The 22,289-nt window shown below is 39.4% G+C and overlaps 1 protein-coding gene across 1 annotated transcript; it reads left to right on the forward strand.

Moving 5' to 3' along the window:
- Positions 1-1,616: 1,616 nt before the first annotated feature.
- LOC105385207 (NEDD8 ultimate buster 1) lies at positions 1,617-21,078 on the forward strand. The gene is made up of 14 exons (XM_048625438.1): positions 1,617-1,831; positions 2,528-2,695; positions 2,844-2,935; positions 3,488-3,588; positions 5,267-5,388; positions 6,038-6,195; positions 8,430-8,608; positions 9,410-9,534; positions 10,230-10,393; positions 13,693-13,858; positions 14,059-14,148; positions 14,486-14,579; positions 14,911-14,989; positions 20,732-21,078. Exons 1-14 carry the CDS (start codon positions 1,706-1,708, stop codon positions 20,856-20,858), a joined length of 1,791 nt encoding a protein of 596 aa, XP_048481395.1. The 5' UTR covers positions 1,617-1,705; the 3' UTR covers positions 20,859-21,078.
- The last annotated feature ends 1,211 nt before the right edge of the window (positions 21,079-22,289 follow it).

The following is a 22,289-nucleotide window of genomic DNA, read 5'->3' on the forward strand; positions in this document are numbered from 1 at the left end:
GTTGGGGTAGTCGAAAATGTCCCTAGGTACGTTACGTTACCCTACATTTATAGCTTCAGACAGCTGTCCACGATGTATCACTCTGCACGTGGAGCCAACATACAAGTTTCGGACCAGATTTATAATTTTCCCTGGTACGCCCTTCTGTCGAAGTACTTTCCACATAGTATCCCATTGTATAGTGTCGAACGCTTTTTCAAAATCTACAAACAGAGCATAGACTTCGTTTTGCATCTCTCTGCATTGTTCAATCACTATACGCAAGACATTTATTTGGTCCGTACAGGAGCGGTTTACCCGGAAGCCTCCTTGTTCATCTCTGAATTTTGGTTCCATCACCGTCGCCATACGCTGTAGCAGGATTTTCGCTAGAATTTTGGAGCACATCGGCAGTAAGCTGATTCCCCGATAGTTGTTACAGTCTGACATGCTTCCCTTTTTCGGTACTTTGACAATGTATCCCTCTTTCCATTCCCTCGGTATTTCTTCTGACTCCTATTTATTCTATTTATAATATATATTATTTTATTTAATTATTGTTATATATTTATTTATGTATGTATTTATCATTATATATGTATTTTATATGTTCAATAATTTTGTTTGTTTTTAGTTGTTAATTTCGTAATTATTAAGTACACCTAAGTGCCCTTTTCCAATGTTTAACTTTTTATCTATAACGGTTGTCTGGAAGAGATCGCTCTTAGCGATAAGACCGCCATTTGTGCATGTATGTTAATTAAGTTAAATTTAAGTTATGTTTCATGGTGTGCAAATAAAGATTATTATTATTATTATTATTATTATTATTATAGGTGAAATGTAGAAAAACAGAAGAACATCTTCACAGCTATAGTTACTAAGATAAAAATGAAGGAAATGTTGCATCTTATCTTGAAACCCTTATGTAATAACTAAGTACCTACTTTTTGGCTGGTTCGGTCCATACGGTACGTAAAGTACTCTGATATCTAGATCTCCTCGATAGGTACCTAACCGAATCGTCGTAACGACTTTTATAGGTTCATAAAAGTATTTTATTGTCCGTGTTTTCGGTCCACCCTCATAAATAATGACACTTGCCTCATAATACCTAGGTAGCTAAGATATCTAGATAGGTAAGTAACTAGTTAGTTACCTGAGAATGTAGGTCTACCTACTAGGTAGATAGGTACTTACTTCTGTTATGGTAGCGCTTGTTGGAAGAGGTTTATGCCCATAAATACATATTGGAAAAGGTGATGCAGATAAAAAAAATCGATGACTGAGCTCGACGATGACGAAGTTTGATAACCAGATAGTTACCTAATATTATTATGAAGAGCTACATATCTACATAAGTACCTACATCACTTGCACCCGAGTCCGTGTTGTTCTATGACTTGCACTGTTCGTGACATGACCTTTCGTGATCATGATCCTCACACGGCTCACGGCTCGTATGGCTCAGGGCTCAGGATAAAAACTTATATTTTGTTAAACTTTCATAGACTTTCTTATTTTAATATTTTTCTTAGTATAATGATTATTGCTTAGAATAATGATAGTCTTACGCATACAGACTCTCAAAAGTGACAAAACTGACAGTGACAGTTTCGTTTGACGTTTGTCTTCTATCTGTCAGATTCTGTATTTTTGTCTTAAAATTCAAAGGAAGATTTTGTGCAAATCATTTAAATTATTTTCTACTTACTTATTCAAAAAAATGGACGACTCAATGAAACACGAAGACTTGCTAATAAAACTACGGGCGAAACTAAACGAAGAGAAGATTAAACTATGGGAGCCCCCGTTCGTCCAAACAGACGGCGTAGTTCCACAGAGTTTACAGGTTTTTCCTTTGTTTATTTACCTTTTCTCTCATGAATAAATTAATCCTTTGTTGTTTGTTTACCTTTGCCCTTCAGTGTGCAAAAAGCTCATGCCTTGCCCTGAGGTATAATAATCATGTATTCAATGCCCATTTAGCATTATTATAATTTTTAGAATGTTTTATAAGTCTTCCACCATACCATCCAGTACCAGATACAGGGTAATTTTGTCTGTCTATGAGAGCACCAGACTTTAGTTTGCATTCTAATATCGTAATAATTAAATACTTCAGTATGTTTCTGTTTTATTCCTAGAATCTAGTTCAATTGATTCATGTCCATAAATTTCCATATTATTATATTTTAACACATAAATTTAAAAAGGTCAGGCCCATACTCTACCCAATTCTATAGGGAATACTAAATTGAATCCATTTAAACTGATACACACAACATATTAATTTATACCTAGCTTTTCTCCATAAGCTTTTTCTTGCATTCATACATGTTTCATGTAGAAATTCTGAAATAGAGCTGTGGGTTAATACCTACAGTTGAGAGAATATTGAAAGATTTTTTTTAATATATAAACTACTCCATTTTTGGAATTTATTACAAAATACACTTACAAAAAATCATCCCTGTTTCAATGTTTTAGTCAAAGAATTTTATCAAGTTAACAAATATTCAATGAATCTTCTCTGCATTCCTTACAGGATCTAGCACACAAGTACTCATCACAGTTGTCGGAGACCACTGAGGCAGTGCTCGAGGCCCTTGTTGAGCTTCAGACACACTCCGTGGAGCGGTGCAGAGCCAACCAGGAGTTCAAGGAGACCGGGACCGCTACGCTCAGGGTCAAGGTTGTGCTGCCTGGGGCTAAGGTATTGCTATTTATAACTTTTAAAATATGATTGAGGTTTATAGATTGTAAATGCATGTTTGATTTGAAGTCTTTTCTGTTATGGATAAAAACTTTTAGGTCCTATCTTTTGTGTTGCATGGAGTACTTAATTTTATTTATGTTTTCAGGCAAAGAACCTAAGTATCCAGAAGAAACTAAATATTTTGGGTAGTGAGCTGATAGAAGCTGTTGCAACTGAAATTAATGTTGACCAAAGCAGGTAATCATGCAATATATTATTATATGTAAGCCTTGGGCTTGCTACAAACAAAATTATATGTGATTAAGCATTGTCTAGTGAATTTTGTTCTCATGCCATCCCAAAATAACTAAATAAGAGTATTCACATGCCTGCTCCAATTTAACTGTCCAAGTTTGCTGATTCATTTTGTGGCTTTTGTTTGAAGAAACATCTATTTTTGGCCCTGCCTCAGTTGTGTAAATACGACATGCTCAATGTTCCTTTGTGTTTGGTTCTGTTGTGTATGTCTAACTCTGCTTTGAATGAGCCACCCTTAAATGCTATTTATTTAAAATGATGATTTGCTTTGATTTTATTATGGTATATTTCGATAACACTGAAAGAATAAACAGAATGTAATAGTATCATTGGCAGTCCCATGTAGATTGATGAAATTTAAGGATTTTTTATTGAAGCTAGTTGAATTGATATGGCTATGTTTACAGTAAATCAGGCCAGTCCTCTGTTGTTGTGTTTGTTTAATTATTGTATTTATTTTAAATATTCAATAAAGAAATCAATAATTTGCAGAGTGAAGCTGATAGTGAATGGAAAAGTGGTGAAGCCCCAGCCCACTATCGCGGAGCAAGGAATACAGAATGGAGCTCAAGTCATGGCTCTTGTACTGGCAGGTAACATCACTTTCATTAATTTTACAATTATGTTAAACTTGTCCCTTCCATGTAAAAAGGTTGTCCAGTAGATATTGCTTTGCAATAAGGCTGTCTTTTGTGTTATTTTATAATAATTTCTTAATGGATAGAATAGAATAAATACCTACTCTTTGTTATGCAAACAAAGAGTAGGTATTTATTCTATTCTAAAATCTATATCACAAGTCAGAAAGCTAGATTTTAGTATTTTTACGATCGTTTGACCCAGAAATGGCGACACAATATTGTAGATCAGTGTTTTTCAACCTGTGGGTCGCGACCCCCAGGGGGGTCGCGAAGCATCTGTAGGGGGTCGCCAGAGGTCGAAAAACTGGGTTCTTTAGTGAAAAAAAAACTTAAAGACAATATTTGAATTAATATTTCTTTATTCGATAGATCAGTGTTCATAAGCATTTTGATCCATCCTTGCAAGCATAGATTTTTACAGCAAACTACTACTAAATCTGGCCAACATCTGTAGTTTTCTCGAGAAATCTTTCGTTGATACCTACATACGAAGGAGAATACAATTGTATTTCTCGGGAAAACTACAGATTTTGGCCAGATTTAGTAGTAGCTTGCTGTAAAAATCTATGGTTGCAAGGATGGAGCAAAATGCTTGAGTCTATTCTTACTTCATCGTAAATTATTAAATTAGAGAAGGTTTTTTGATTGATTCTTGCTTTAATAATATGTCATGTTTGCTTCCAATGAGTGCAGAAAATAATAAGAAATATTATTAACTTTATTAAATAAGGGGGCCAAAAAAAACTTTTGGTTTTGTTTTTTATTGGCTCCTAAATATAGTCAAAGTATCTTTTTAGTTATGTTAAATATAATTCAATTCTGTTATTATTAACAGCCCCTGGATTCACTTTAAAAATCTGAAAAGAGTTGTTGATTTAGATGTAATTTTGAAAGCCACTATATACACTCACGGGCAATGAAAAGGTTCCACTGAGACAAAACACCAAATTACTCTTAAACGGTAAAGGCAAGCTTCTGCAACATTTATCAGAGCATCAGGATGTTACCAAGTAAACACGGTAATATTTCTTTTATATTTTGAATGAAATGTTTGAATTGATTGGGGTCGTTTGGAGTCGACATTTTGTGAGCGGAACTTTTTCATTGCCCGTGAGTGTATATAGTGGCTTTCAAAATTACGTCTAAGGGCGTCTTGCACAACAAAGTTAAACCAATTTAAATCTATGACCTCTTTCTCTGTCATTATACTGTCAGAGGAGGAGACAAACTATTTTATTTGATTAACTTTGTTGTGCAAGACGCCCTAAATGAAGGGAGCCTCTTTTCAGATTTTTGTATCATACTGAATAAACTGTGAACGAAACGAAACGACATGTTAAAAAAACCGAAGGGTCAAGGGGGTCGCGAAATATTTTTTAATACCAGGGGGGTCGCATCATGAAAAAGGTTGAAAAACACTGTTGTAGATAATAGCTAATGGGACGAAAATAGTCTACGACACAATTTGTTCCTGTTTTTGGTTAAATAAAGCTTCGATATCTAAATCTATCATAATTATCTTCATCAATCTATAATGAATAGGTATCTTTATAAATTTAATGAAAAATTTACAAATCTACAAATTTTGACCTCTTTTAAGTGTTAAAATATCTCTGTCCCTATCCCACAGAGACCCCGGAGGCTATAAAGGAGGAGGACAACATGTACTTGGAGATGAAGGCGACCCGGGACGACGCCACGCTGCTGTCGGAGTGCGTGGACGATGTGGACGACGACGATGAGTATATGAAGGTGAGTTACATGCTTACGTGAAGGATGAACATTGGTAATGATACTGAAGTCACTCAACGTTAAATACATCAAAACATTACTATACTTTGGGATGAGCTACAAAATTAAAATGTTGAGATTTTTGAAAGGACTCCCAGGACGACAAATTCTACAGATCACGACTATAGTTCAACCTTTACATATCTACTGCCTAAAGCTGCCTAAAGCTGCCTGTGCAACACATCAGATTAGTCTTGCGGAGTGGTTTGTGGTTTGCTTGAGCTGAGTTTTAATGCAGTTTCATTGGTCGTCTTTTACCTCGCACACCGCTCCGCTCTGTTGGACAGGCAGCCTTATATGTACGATGGCCTGCGCCTAAAAGTATACAGGCGGAGTTTTTAAAATAGCGATCTTAAGCTCACATGTTGCTCATGCACATCCACACATAAACACCATTGCTACACACATCACACACAACACGTCCCCGAATTTATAACATATGTAGCTGGTCCCTTCATCATCAGGGATCGCTATTTTAAAAAACTCCGCCTGTATACTTTTAGGCGCAGGCCACCGTACTAACAAAAATATAATATACTCTATCATGCATGACATGATAAGACCAAGAAATATAAGTCCTTCATGACGTAACAATCCCCTTCCTCCCCAGCTAGAAGACCAATCAGGCCAAGCGGTACAACTGCCAGCAGCGGAGCGGCGCGCGCTGCTGGTGGGGCTCGCGCTGCACGCCCGCGGCCGCGCCGCCCTCGCCGCAGCGGCCCCGCAGCGCGCGCTGCCGCTGCTGCTGGAGGCCGACCGGCTGTTCAGGTCAGTGACAGTAGGGGAGCAGCTGAGGCAGACTGGCTGTTCAGGTCAGTGGCAGACCGGCTGTTCAGGTCAGTGACAGTAGGGGAGCAGCTGAGGCAGACCGGCTGTTCAGGTCAGTGGCAGACCGGCTGTTCAGGTCAGTGACAGTAGGGGAGCAGCTGAGGCAGACCGGCTGTTCAGGTCAGTGGCAGACCGGCTGTTCAGGTCAGTGACAGTAGGGGAGCAGCTGAGGCAGACCGGCTGTTCAGGTCAGTGGCAGACCGGCTGTTCAGGTCAGTGACAGTAGGGGAGCAGCTGAGGCAGACCGGCTGTTCAGGTCAGTGACAGTAGGGGAGCAGCTGAGGCAGACCGGCTGTTCAGGTCAGTGGCAGACCGGCTGTTCAGGTCAGTGACAGTAGGGGAGCAGCTGAGGCAGACCGGCTGTTCAGGTCAGTGGCAGACCGGCTGTTCAGGTCAGTGACAGTAGGGGAGCAGCTGAGGCAGACCGGCTGTTCAGGTCAGTGGCAGACCGGCTGTTCAGGTCAGTGACAGTAGGGGAGCAGCTGAGGCACACCGGCTGTTCAGGTCAGTGGCAGACCGGCTGTTCAGGTCAGTGACAGTAGGGGAGCAGCTGAGGCAGACCGGCTGTTCAGGTCAGTGGCAGACCGGCTGTTCAGGTCAGTGACAGTAGGGGAGCAGCTGAGGCAGACCGGCTGTTCAGGTCAGTGGCAGACCGGCTGTTCAGGTCAGTGACAGTAGGGGAGCAGCTGAGGCAGACCGGCTGTTCAGGTCAGTGGCAGACCGGCTGTTCAGGTCAGTGACAGTAGGGGAGCAGCTGAGGCAGACCGGCTGTTCAGGTCAGTGGCAGACCGGCTGTTCAGGTCAGTGACAGTAGGGGAGCAGCTGAGGCAGACCGGCTGTTCAGGTCAGTGGCAGACCGGCTGTTCAGGTCAGTGACAGTAGGGGAGCAGCTGAGGCAGACCGGCTGTTCAGGTCAGTGGCAGACCGGCTGTTCAGGTCAGTGGCAGACCGGCTGTTCAGGTCAGTGACAGTAGGGGAGCAGCTGAGGCAGACCGGCTGTTCAGGTCAGTGACAGAGAGAGTAGGGGAGCAGCTGAGGCCGACCGGCCGTTCAGGTCAGTGTGATATGGCAAATGGCTTCTCCATTGTCCCTAGTCTGGTTCTTAACACGAGTGCTCCGGATGGAGTACGGAAAGTGAGCGTGCCATCAACAGCTCCGGAACCTGTCTGGACATCAGGGAGGGGTCTCACCGCCCCGAGGCGACTCTCCTTGTGAGTACTGTGGCTATACGCTGCAGCGGCTAGATCCACTGCTCCATGGATCTCTGATGTCAGACTGCCGTCTGACTGAAGTTATAGTGTGACCGAGATGTCGAGAGCTACAGGTACTATAATTATATCAAGTAAGTAGTTGAGAAAACGGGTTAGGTGTTTAGGTCAGTGGCAGTAGGGAGCAGCGCGATGCTAGCTGCTAAAGCCGCCCTCGCCGCTGCCGCTGCTGCTGGAGGCCGACCGGCTGTTCAGGTCAGTTACGTTATCGGCAGATTCAGAGATAGTTTGCAACTGTCTTTTAAAAATCTTACCCTCTTATTAGCTTTTGAACTGTTTTGTCACTCTCTGACAGAGAACAATTTGTTCTTTAAGCGCCCTATAACTTTTTTATGAATAAGGGGGTAAATATCTGATCGATGCTAAGTGCCATTTTCTCCATTGTCGGTTATCTAACCGACAGGGATTGATTTATAAATTAAACGTCAACTCAATATAAAATTCATGACAGATGTGTCAAAAGTTAACCACTACTCCCTGGTTATGCTCTAACCGAGAATGGAGAAATTGGCACTAAAGGTACTGAAAAGATATTCACTTGTTAACGTTGACCACCTGCTTGGTGCTTAACGTTGACCAACCATCCTGAGTGAATGAGAATATGACAGGGGATAGGGTAACATGGAGTGACATGACGCCGACCCTAAATTAGGAAAAGGTTAGGAAGAAGAAGAAGAACATGAAATACCCTACATGCATCCTACACCATTACTTAATTAATGAAAAACGTAGGTAATAAAAGTACAAACTAGTCTCAGAGTGACAATTCTGTCTTAAGTGTAAAACACTTTCCACTTCATAAAATATCCAAAATGGCCAGATTCAGGCCACAGGTAGCTTTGCTCTAAACCAAGCCTGTGTAATAACCATGGATCTATTCCTTTAACATCTTTCTCCCCCCCACAGCGAATGCCGCTCATCCCTCCTCGCCCGAGTGGACAACTGGCCTCTCCTACAACTAGACATAGCGTGGTGCTACGTCAAACTACGCGCCACACACGCGACGCACGCGGGCGACGCGGCGCGGCGGCTGGCGGCGGCGCGCGACGCGCTGACTAGGACGTATGCTGCTGGCGGGGGGACAAGTAGGTATATTAGATAGTAATAGTAATATATCCGGCTCGGAGGACCATGTGTTGATCTGTACCGGCGATGGATGTATTGCTTACTTAAGCAAAATATTGACCTAGACAAATCCGGCCGTCATAGCAATCATGGTAACCGCTGAACTACCGTTGACTAGGACGTATGCTGCTGGAGGGGGGACGTGTAGGTATTCTGGAAAGGCTAGCACGGGGCACATTTACCTAAGACGTGACAAAAGTTCTCCGTCGCGCTCACTCTTGAGGCAGCGCGATGCAAAACTTTTATCACGTTTTAATTGTGCTGCTGTTCCTTTAGATAATTATAAAATAATATATCCGGCTCGAAGGACCATGTAATGATCTGTGCCGGTAACTATACTTTCTGTAACTGGTGGGAAACTTATTGTTGGTAAATAACCAAACTCAGTGAGCGCTGTTTTGACACTTTGCGGAATAGGAAAGCTTTATCGTATAAACTCGATGACCGACGATCGTCCCCGAACCTCCGGCACCGCAGTCACTAACCACTACACCACCCAGTGTCCACTATTACTACAACACCCTGACTTCCCTTCCAGCCCACCAGCGCGTACTATTCATGCGTCTGAGCTTACTCAGGGCATCGTGGCGTACCACCAGAACAAGCGGGACAATACCCGGAACTGCCTGTCTTGTTAGACCAGAATGAAAGAACAAATATCACTGTCTTTAAGTCGAACCCGGAACCTTCGTCACAGCAGTCACTAACCACTACACCACCACGTCATTACTACTACTCTAACACCCTCACTTCCCTTCCAGCCCACCAGCGAGTCCTGTTCATGCGTCTGAGCCTCCTCCAGGGCATCGTGGCGTATCATCAGAACAAGCGGGACGAGGCCAGGAGTTTCTTGCAGAGCGCTGAGGATGACTTGAATGCTTTGCGAGTGAGTGCTGGATTTTACTTTATTCGGTGTTTCCTTTAGCTATACCCACTTTTCCACACTATACATTCTTCTCCTACAGTCTTCATCTTTTTATTCAACTTATTAAGTGTTTCCGTTGTTGTAAAGTCGGGGTGTACACGGAGTCTGCGTGGAATCGGAGCGCTCTCAGGCAACGATAGCTAATTAGTGGAATTGAATTATGCTCTATATTCATACGATCGAGCTATGACCGAGCATACTTATTCATTGACAGTTGATAGATTATTTGTTTATGAATTCGATCAGCTGCTGTTGAGTGTATTCTGATTGCAAATACAAATAAATACTGAAAAAAGGATATCGTGTAAAGCCCGCTAAAGTCATGTAATGTAAGCACGGATATAGCGCGGCATATAAGTATTGGTCACTCTTCGAATGCACCTCATAAAACCGTACCTAAACGTAGCAAAAACCGTAGCTTAAGCCCCTTCTCCCACTACGCGACTCTCAAGCGACGCGACTGCGACGTAACGTAACCCATGATCGCCTATAAAAAGGGGTCTTCGACGCGTCGCGTCGTTGGCACGTCAAATATATATGCGACCAAGGGTTGCGTCGCAGTCGCGGCGCTTGAGAGTCGCGTAGTGGAGGAACTGGCTAACTATATTCAACAGTCATAAGCATATCAAAAATCATGCCTAACTCCACCTCCCCAGGTAGACCCATCAGCCCTCCTATCCCTCCAAGAGCTGGGCTGGTCAGCGGGGGCGGCGCGGGGGGCGCTGCGGGCTACGGCGGGGGACGCCCCCCGCGCGCATGACTATCTGGAGACCAGGCGCCAGGAGCGGCAGGAGGCACGGGCTAGGAATAAGGCTGACAGGTGGGCAGTTCTTCTTTTTAACCTACATAATGAGTAAAAAATTATCCCAAATTCGAAAAAAAAAACTATAGCTTTTTGGTGAACTCTTATCATTTTTATGATAGCTTCATGTCTATTCTATCGAAAAAGGTGGTTGGCCGCGTAGTTTACCATTTTTTTCAATATTTTAAGGACATAATACGGGGATAAGGCCCAAAAAATTACACCTTCGTCACATTATCTTTTATTTTTTTTTAACGAGATAGTCTTCGTCGTTTGAAATGAAACTTTTTTGATACGCTAATAAACAAAATACCATTTTAGAAAACATATGAAGGAATCGATTTTTAGTAATAACAAAATATTTATTAAGTAGTTATTACCACTCTGTCACAATTTCAGCTAAAATGAAGCTTGTTTTTGTTATAAATATTTTTTCGCTGCTAATTACAGTAAAAAATTAACAGCATAGACGTTAACATCAATGACTAAATTTAATATGATTTTTCCAAAGTTGTACTATTTATAACATAACATATAAACGACCAAAAATAAGTTGACTACCAGGAGACACCAATCGTTACAAAGTGGTAAACGATGTGACAGAGTTGTTATTCCATTAAATATTAGGCAGGGTTTTGGAATAAAACAGTTTTATTTAATAAGAATAATTTAGTAACTTACATATAAATCATTATGGTTTCAATTTAGTCAAAGAATTAACTGGAGATATCTTTATAATTAGTATAACTAATTAAAATCACACTTGAGAACCTCTGGAGACTGAAATATCCGTATTTCAGGAACTTAAAGGACAAATTTGTTCCAACTACATAAATTAATGTTTATCTGCATAAATAATATTTTCGACAAACTAAAATTTAAGTAATATAACGAAAAATTACGTAATTTCTTAAAGTTTTAATCAGCCATATTTCGAAAGTACAGAAGTGGCTCTTAGAACTTGAAAAACTATTTTTTTTCCTTTTTTAATTACCTTAGAAGCTGGAAGGACTTTAATGTAATCATCAAACATCCGATAAATCAATCTCCACCATATTAAACAGTCTACCACATTCATCGTCTGCTCTTGAGAACAATAGCACGAAATCACCTTTTTCACTAACAAAACTTTTTATTACTGCAGCCCAAGTGTATTGGACGTTCTTTTCGCTTCGTACTTTAACCAAAACGTGTAGTTTCTCTTCAATTTTTCGTTGATGAATATCCTCAGGTTGGAGTGTTTGGTAAGAATGTGACAGATTTGTCGTGTGACAGAGGGGTAAAATGTATTGCAAAGTCGAATAGTATTTAAACAGTAACATAAAATGTATTATTCACATGTTGATTGCAAAGTAATCGTTATTACCAATGAGTAAATAACAAAATAATATTTTAAATATTTTTTATTTTAACAATTACCTACGTGACGAAGCTGTCGCCGAATAAACACACGCACCTCCTGTCACACTTTGCGGGTGGCCGATACGCGGTGTCTGGATCTCTAAGGGGAAATCTTACCAAAGGGGAAAAGGAGACCTTAAACTCTGATCGATGGCAATAAGGACGAGTGGCTCAAACAAATATTTTAAATGGCAACCTACGTGACAGAGTGTAACTACTAAAACATTGGGTAGTGAAAGACAATTTTTCAACAATTTTTTTAAATATTTCAGAAATATTTTAAAAATATATATTTTGTTTTACTAAATAAGTAATATCTTCTGCAGTTTAAATAAAATTTTATATTTTATCTCGTCACATATTTTTTTTCTAACATTATGAAATACACGCAGGATGAAGTGGCAGGAGACAGCCAAGATTCGTATGAAATACACCTCTGTCACGCGGATTTACCACTCTGTTACGTAATTTTAAATACAAAAATATAAATTTATATTTTTGTGAACGTTCACAGCCGTTGTGTTTTTAGTACAATGCACGTTGAAATATAAATAAATAAATAAATATTTGTAAAACTCATGATATTTTCCTCAGAACTGGTGGAGACACAGTTATGTAGGTTAAAAAGAAGAACTGCCCAGGTAACTTTGACAGCTTCAGACGTAGACAATAGCCCAAACTTATTAGCCTAATAAGTAGCCTTATCGAAGCAAATGTGTAAAATCCCAAATATTTTGAAACGCCGAACCAATTTTGATAAAAAAGAAGCTGGAAGTGCTCTAGCTTTCATAAGTTGTCAGTCCAAACCCGCATTAAAATCGATCCATCCGTTGCAAATCTACAGCTTCTTAAAGATCCCCGGCTTAAGTATACATAGCATTGGTAGTAGACGCTGCTAGAGCTGGGCTGGTCAGCGGGGGCCGCGCGGGGGGCGGGGGGCCACGGCGGGGGACGCCCCCCGCGCTCACACCAGGCGCCAGGAGCGGCAGGAGGCACGGGCTAGGAATAAGGCTGACAGGTGACATTGGCAGCTTCAGACATGACAGACAGATAGACAATAGACTGAATACATTAGGCAACCAACGCAAAAGTTGAAAACCGCGGTAACTTCAAAAGGCTGAACCAATTTTGACGAAAAAAGCCAGGCAAGGAAGCTGGAAGAGTACTATAGCTGTCTTAATGTGTCCGTCCAAAACCCTGAGCGACGCGAAACGCGAGAGTTTAAAATCGCGATAACTTCGAAAGGTAGCCTTAAAAGTTCTCTCTCAAAAAACCACATTAAAATCGATCCATCCGTTGCAAATCTACAGCGTCTTTAAGACCCTGGCTTAGGTTTCCTTAGCATAGACAGTAAACGCTGAAAGAGATAGATAGAATATTCTTTATTTGTACACAGACACATAAAAGAAACTTAAATAACTTAAATACTATAAACTATGTACAAAAATGGCGGTCTTATCGCTTAAAGCGATTTTTTCAAGACAACCTTAGGGTGGAAGGATATTTTGATTAAAGAGGGGTCAAGTGTATTAAAGAATAATAAAGGAAAAATTATCAACGCAAAAGTTGAAAACCACGATAACTTTGAAAGGTTGTACCTTTAGAAAGAAAGACTGACCGATTTGAATGCGGTTTTTGAGCGACATTTTATGACAGCTGGGCCCCTATCACATGCTAACGTGGCTATACGCTAGCGTTGTACGGTACAACACAAGAATATGGAAAAAGAACAGTGCCAATGTAGTCACTTTTGGAACTAACAAATTTGCCTTACATTTTGACAGTGACAGTTGAAGATACAAAACGTTAAAGGAGGTTAGAAGTTCTTGTAATCGCTGCACTGCACAAGTGCAAACCGCATTAAAAGCTGTGGACGCCCCACACATTATTCTTATTATGTATTATCTCCCCAACAGACAATCCCGAAAACTCGGCGTGTGTCTCGATGGAACCCCAGTCTCGGCCCGTCTGGTGGCGGCGCTGGCGGACATGGGGTTCCCGCGGCGCCGCGCCGTGCCCGCGCTGCGGACCAGTAACAACAACGTCGCTGACGCCGTCAGAGCCTTACAGGATGATGGGATTGTGAGTACTACTACTGGTTACTGGACCAATCAATCGTGTAAACGGGGCTTCAACCGTGCAACCCCATTGGTGCGCGCTATGCTGCTAGCCTGCTATTCGCCTGTTGGCAACAACAACAGACCGCAACTTGCGGTAAGGACGCGCTACGAATCCTCTCTTATCAGCATTGTTCCTTTACAGGAATGTTTTTATTTTTCCAGGTGGCGAGCGAGAGTGAAGGTTCTTCGGACGAAGTGAACAGCAGCTCCGACCACTCGCTGGTGGAACCTGACGAGAAACTTGTCGTTGAAGTGAGTATTATTGACGAAGTAAATTTATAATACGTTGTATTGTCTACGTTCGTACTTTCTGAGATATTATAAAGAATAATAAAAAAGAAATCTGCCTATCATATAACATTATCTTAATAGTATGAGTTCCTTTTAATTATGTACTAGACCTAAAACAACGTATGTTTCTCTAACTCTAACCTAATAAAAAATTTCGTCTCCAACATTTAGCCCATGTAACACAGCTTACAGCGCTTTAATTTTTGTACATATTATTATGTGTTAGTATTTAAGTAAAGTTGGTTTATTTTATGTGTGTGTACAAATAAAGAATATTACTATTACTATTTCGTTTCAGTTGGCTGCGATGGGCTACGGCACGGCCGAGGCGCGACAAGCATTGAGCCTATCGCGGAATGACGTCAGCAAAGCAGTCGACTTGCTGCACCAAGGTATGTGTAATAACTGAGACATTTTAGCAGTTACTAGACAGCTTTTGTTGAAAGACTTATTGAAATACGTACAAATAACTGCCACTCTATATGACGAAAAATGAAGTTTCGGAGCACTGCTGCGCGAGCCACGACTCTATCTCGTTGTAGTAAACATGCCGATTGCACGACAGCTCTCGTTCGTTACTCGAGTAACCCACCTATGCCCTCTAAAATCTACATGCCCAACCAAACTTGTATGTGCTGAAACCTTTTCCTCTTTACTTTATCGGTGGAATATTCTTTCATCTATTCACAATAAATGGTGGGAATGTATATGTTATGGTTTCAGGTGATCCGTCCAATCCGTCAACCAGCGCCGCGACTTCTAGCAATAAAACCAAGAAAGACAAGAGTGAGAAGATGAAGAGGTAAGATGGATTGAGTTTCTTCTACTTTTTTTCTAGTTATCATCCTAACATCACTTGATCTTTAAGTATATTTAGTTTTCTGTCCAAAGTATTTGTTATTATGTAATTATCAGATTTTGTAAAACCTGATAAAGAACAATTAAAGCTGGCACAGCATTTGTATCACGTTCCCGTACAAATGTGGACGTAGCTTTATATATGTCGCAGGCAACTGGTTTAATCTCCTGTTTGATTGAACCACTAGCCCGTTCATTGGATGGCGCTGTTCAGTTGTATGACTAGGCCGAACGTTGATTGTACAAGCGTCACAAAACGTCCAACTAGTTAGCTGACTTAAAATCAGTCAGGTGGTGAATAAAACAAATATGGCGTCTAACAGCTAACAGCTGACACAAAAAGCACCTATATTGTTAGTTTTTTGCAAATAAATTTGCAAATAAAGCTTTAAAGTGCGTTATTTGTGTTAAAATAGTGTGACAACATGGATTTACCTATTATTACGCCGCGGGCGGATAGTTTCAAAGAAAAAAAGTGGCGAAACTGGATAATTATGAACAACAATATGAAGGTACGGTTATTGTTATTGTTTAGTTAATTTGTGAGATAAGAGCTTTGTAACATAGTCTTTTTGTTGACTCTTGTCTGGTGATGTTCACCCTAACCAGACATTACAAAGTTGCTATACTATATCCCATTCAACGACTTCGCTGAATGACGTTCAGTCAAGACGTCGAACGTTACAATCAACGACTTGACGAGTTGTCCTTTAGTCATACAACTGAATAGCGCCATCCAATGAACGGGCTGTGTTTTAAAGTTTTTGCTCTGATTTTTAAATTGTGTAATTTAATTCCAAATTTCGAAAGTATCGGCGCCTCTCGTTTCATCTTGGGGACTCCACCATAAGACCCGGCGGCCATATTGCGGAGTGTCGGACTTCTCGCTCTAGCGGTGACTGGTGAGAGGATTGCTGTTACCTACTACAATTTTGCGTTTATTAATAAACGAAAAAGAAGTTGTCGGCGGAGGATTTGAACCGGCGGCCCTCGGCTCCACGACCGGCCGCTTGAACCACTGCACCAATCTGCTTGCCGACGCCGTGCCCAAAATACATACCTGTTTCGTCGTCGTGCTTGTAGCACTTGTAGTACTCGTAGCGGTGCGTTGCTACGCAGCGTAGGCTTCAGCATTATGCCAATCTGTTCGGGCTGCAGTGTAGAGTTAGATGATAAAAGACTGTTTTGCAAGCAATGTAAAGGGTTCTATGACCTATCCTGCGCAAATATATTGGAGAAGGACTTCAAAAAATTTACCTCGGAAGAAAAGTCTTGTTGGATTTGTGCATTTTGTAAAAGTAAAAATAGGAAGGGAGGTGACAATACTAATACCCCAGTAAGATCTAATAGCGCACCAAAGCTTGTTGAGGAAGATCGCAGTGCTCATGTCACACTTCGGAGCCGCGACCGCCAGCGCGGGCTATCCGGGCTCCCGGTGCCGCCGCCTGACCAGGACGTTGGTCATACAGGGTGTGTAAGAATGGAAGAGTTAAAAGATTTGATAGCAAAGGAAATCAAGGAAAACTTATACTCCAGCATGTTTAGTATTATCTCAACCAAATTGGAGCCTCAGCTAAAAACCATTCGCGAGGAACTGGCGGACTACAGCCAGGCGATGAAATTTTTCAACGATAAGTTCGAAGAAATCGTAACCAAACAAAGTGAATACGTTGACAAAGTCAAGACCTTGGAGGCCGAAAATCAATTTCTTCGTGATCATGTGGAAAAGATCAATCAAAGACTGAAACAAATCGAAGACAATGCACGTTCCACGAACATCGAGATACAGTGTCTGCCGGAAAATCGAAGCGAAAACCTGATAACTACTGTACAGCAGCTGGGAAATGTAGTCAAGTGTCCATTGAATGCTACGGATATTACTTACTGTTCGCGTGTAGCTAAAATGAACACAGAAAGTAACAGACCTCGCAATGTTGTAGTGAAACTCAGTAGCCCTCTGCAGAGGGACACTTTATTAGCGGCATGTATAAAGTTTAATAAGAACAATCTAAATGATAAATTAAACACCAGCCATCTGGGAATCGCTATTGAAAAGAAGACACCAATTTATATATGTGAGCACCTGTCTCCCGAAACTAAATCCTTGCACGCTGCAGCTAGACTAAGGGCTAGGGAACTTAACTATAAGTTTGTGTGGGTTAGAAAAAACAAGGTATTTATGCGTAAAACGGAGGCCTCTGATTTCGTGCACATTCGTAACATTGACTTCCTGAGTAAACTCACGTAGAAATCAAATACATAGCTAATCATAAATGATCGTGCATGTTCTTTTATATTTTATTGGACTCATCATTCGATACTTTAAATTTTTACTACCAAAATACTAGAGGACTAAATACTAAAACTAATGTGTTCTTTCATAATTGTAGTCTTGCAAATTTTGATGTGTTCGTTGTAACGGAAAGTTGGCTTAAAAGTAACGTATATGATTGCGAATTATTCGATAATAGATATCAAGTTTATAGGCGCGATCGTGAATCCACAACGTTTGATCCTCAGAAAGCAGGAGGGGGCGTTATAATAGCCGTTCATAAACGTATTAATTCACATAGAGTTCTTGAATTTGAAAGCGGCTGCGAAGATATGTGGATAGTTTTAGATATAAAAGACAAAAATAAAAACAATTGTAAATTATATATTTGTGGAGTATATTTGGCACCACCCATGAAAAAACATATCTTGGATCATTACATACAAAATACAAATAGAGTTTTAGAAAATCTTGAAAATGTTATACTGGTAGGTGATTTTAATTTGAGCTGTATTTCATGGACCCTTAATACTGAAAATTATACTTGTTCGCCTGGAACTAATAATAGTTCTTTTGGAAATGAATTGGTGGATTTTTCTGTTTCAAATAATCTCTATCAATATAATCATGTATTGAATGTAAACAATAATATATTGGACTTAGTGTTCAGCAACCTGCCGATCATCAACCTGTGCGCGGGTTCTGATTCTTTTGTCCCGATTGACCCACTTCATCCTTCACTTTTATTTTCTGTTTCATTTGTCAAAGACAGTACTTTAATTCCGAAACCTCAGCTTAAACTCAACTTCTATAAGGCCGATTATAATGTGATTAACAGCAAAATCGAATCTGTACCATGGGCCAATAAATTTTCTTTATGCAAAAACATTGATGATATGGTTGATGTTTTTTATAATGAAATCAATGACATAGTAAAGAATCATGTTCCCCAAAGTAAGATTGCTGGTTCTAGTAAATATCCACCGTGGTTTACCAATACTCTAATTAAAATACTACGAGAGAAGCATAAATTGCATATAAAGGTTAAAAGATACGGAAATCCGATGGACAAATTATCGTTTGAGTTGCTTAGGGCTCGATGTGATAAACTACGCAAAGAAAACTTTAATAATTATATATCTAAAATTGAAGAATCAGTAATATCTAACTCTAAGTTGTTTTGGTCATACATAAAACAAAAAAGGCAAAATAAAAGTACATACCCTGCAGAAATGAAAATGGGTACCAAAGTAGCTAAAACTGGCGATGATATATGTAATTTATTTGCTGATAATTTTTCTAAGGCCTACAGTCGCTTCAATCCCCAAAGTAGAGATGATTCAATAAACCAGCATTCAAGCAATAACTGTATAACCACTGCATCATTTAATTATTCAGAAGTCTTTTTGGCTTTAAAAAGATTGGACCACGCCAAGGGTGCTGGAGCGGATGGCTTACCGGCAATTTTTGTTAAGAATTGTGCTCGGGCGCTTAGTTATCCCCTTCAATTAATATACAACGCGTCTTTACAGTCTGGAGTATTCCCTACGGTTTGGAAGGAAGCTAGAGTAATCCCGCTTTTTAAAGCCGGTGATAAAAGTTCAGTTACAGATTACCGTCCTATATCAATATTATCAGTAGTTGCCAAAGTTTTTGAAAAACTTATACACAAAATTTTGTTTTATCATGTTAGGCCTCTTCTATCAAATAGTCAACATGGCTTCATGAAGGCGAGATCTACCTGTACTAATATGGTGGACTTTGTGGATGAAGTTTCGCAGGCTGTTGACTCTCGAATAAGTACTAGTGCTATTTACACGGATTTTAGCAAAGCTTTCGATCGGGTGAACTATTCTATTCTGTTAGGAAAACTCGAAAGCCTGGGTGTAGGGGGTAGTTTGCTGTCCTGGCTAGGATCTTATCTCCATGGTCGAAATTCTAAAGTGGTAATAAATGGTTATTCATCGTATTCATTTGAAGCCGTATCTGGGGTTCCGCAAGGATCACACCTAGGCCCATTACTTTTCAATGTTTTCATAAACGATCTTCCCCTTTGTTTTCAACACACAACTTTCTACCTTTTTGCCGATGACCTGAAAATAGTGAAGCCCATATTGTCGTTGGAAAGCAATGATGAACTTCAGAGTGATTTAAGTCGTCTGGTTGAGTGGTGTGATGTAAATGGCATGCCCTTAAACACATCTAAATGTTATCACATGATGTTTTCGCGATGTAGGCAAAATTGCATACCTCATACATACTACATAAAAGACTCCCCTTTGAAAAATGTGGTTGAAATCAGGGATCTAGGTATGGCACTGGATAGTAAGCTACAATTTAACAAACATGTAGAGTGTATAGTGAATCGCGGCTTTAAAATGTTGGGCTTCATAATCAGAAATACAAAGGACTTCAAAAGTGTTTCAGCTAGGCTAGTTCTCTTTAATTCTTTAGTACGTAGTTGTTTGGAATACTGCAGTCCAGTGTGGAATCCACACTACGCTGTGTATGAAAAAAGAATTGAGAGTGTACAAAAAAGGTTTCTGTGGCACTTAAGTTACCGTTATGGCCTTGCAAAGAAACTTCAAAGCTACAAAGAGAGACTAGAATATTTTCACATGCAATCTTTATCTTTACGTAGAAAGGTGGCAGATATTATTTTCTTGCACAAGTTGGTAAACGGATTGATAGATGCACCGACACTACTAGCCAAATTACAAATAGCAATACCTGTACGTTTACCGAGAAAAAATAAATACCTGCTTTTCCATATTAAAAAAAGCAACACAAATTTAGGGCAATTTTCTCCACTAAACAGGATGTGTAGATCTTTTAATTCAATTGCCAAAGGAACGGATATTTGCATATCTCAGAGGCTTCCAGTTTTCAAAAAGGAACTGATGCGGTTGTTGCAGTCTCAGGTTCAAAGCTCCATATTATTTTAAATGATCATATACCTATATTTATTTTATTTAATCAATAATTATTTTTAATCAATCTGTTAATTTCAATGTAAATTCAATTATTAATTGCCAATTTAATGCTATTCTAATATAATTGTTTCAATGAATTATACTTTGTTATAACTTAATTGTAAATTATTAGTGCTTTAATTTTAACAATTTAATTTAATTATTACTTATAATGCATGCTGTATTCGCCTGTTATTGAAGATGCATTTATCATCAAACTGTGATTTTTTTATTAAGCATGAATGTAATGTAATCTTTGTTGGCGAATCTTATAAATAAATAAATAAACGGGCTAGTGGTTCAATCAAACAGGAGATTAAACCAGTTGCCTGCGACATATATACCGATAATAACGTAATTTTAATGACCGGAAGTAAGTACCGGAACCACTTAAAATTACTGCACTTTCTCCATCTCACCTTCCTTTCCCATATATCCCCAGAAAGAAAGAGAGGGAAGAAGCCTTCGCTCGTCTATCCTCCTCTATCGCGGCTGATGATGATGACAACCTCAACTCGTCGTTGGCAGAAGAAGAGGAGGTTCTAGCTCAGTATCAGTCTCTGCTGTGAGGGGGCAGAAGAGAACAACGGGCGTACGTTCACTATTGGATATTGCATGCTCTCTGTTATAAGTTATACAGGTGAAGCAAAAGTACAGTAAGAGATTTTTGAGAAATCCATGAAAACGTGAGCGTGATGAACGGAGTTCATGAGAACGGTATTTTTTCAGGAAAATTGTGAGCCCTTCGGCTTATTATACCACTTATGCAACACTCTGTATAAGTTTACATAGCATGGGTATCGTGACAGTTGTATGTGTTGTATGTAACTGATATAAATCTTAGTAATGTTATGGAAGTTATTCTATGAGTAAAATTCTTGCAGTCTATTAATCTACTTAGGAAGAAGTGCGTGTTATTGTAAGTCACCCGTATATTTTTTTATTTATTTAGAAAATAAATATATTTTAACGATTTTGACTTTCACTGGAAAAAATATATCTGTCACAATACCCATGGTATGTGAAAAATTAAGTAGATTAGTGTAGATCGAAAAGGACTTCTGTCCCTACAGGTTTTGGCTTATATGGAAAAGGTTCCGGTTGATAGGCATAGCCTGAAGTGGTCTGAATTACAAGAATTTTTTTTATAATAAATCCGCTAGAGGTGCCACTTTGTATGCAAGGAAACTATTTCACATAGTTACATAACTATCAAAAAATATTAAGTATGCCTTCTCTAAGTTCACTCATTCAATACTATATCTTATTATTATCAATTGATACGTAAAATATAAATTATAAGAAGTGTGCAGAGAAAACATTAAAATTTGATATACTTATAGTCGTTTGCAATAGAATCCAACAATCATGTAAACAAATATGGCGGACTGACATTGACAGCGTATTGTTTATGCCCATAGTGATGTCATAGTGTTCTAATTAGATTAAATATATAAGCCATAGACTATAAAATAAAACTGATTATATATAAAAAAAAGTGTTTATTAAAACAAATTTAAATCTTCGTCTTCGTCATCATCACTATCAGAAGTGTCGCCGGTGACCGTAATTATAAATGGAACCACTATGTCATCGCTTGCCGTGTCTAAAATGCCGTCGAGCTTTTTCATTTCTTCCTCTTCCTTTTTTCGTTTAGGTTAATTATATTAAGCTCTTAAATATTTTTTTTATTGTATTCAAATAATATTAAATTAAAATAATTTATCAAATTAAAAATAAAAGATAACTTCAGATTACGAACAACACTAACTTTTCAATGACTTATAGAGTTCGATGAGTAAAAAACTAAGATGACAGCTTGTCAAATACTTCGAAATTTTTACGTTGCAAATGTTTTAACAAATTTAACTTATAAATACAAGTTAAATCGTGTTGAAGGTAATGTGAAAACAATGTTGCGTTCGTTGAAATCAGACTATGTTCATAAATTGATCGAAAATGTATGTGATTACGGAGTAATCGTGACAATTTGGTTTGTT

Source organism: Plutella xylostella, chromosome 14 (assembly GCF_932276165.1).
Source record: "Plutella xylostella chromosome 14, ilPluXylo3.1, whole genome shotgun sequence".
NCBI lineage: Eukaryota > Metazoa > Arthropoda > Insecta > Lepidoptera > Plutellidae > Plutella > Plutella xylostella.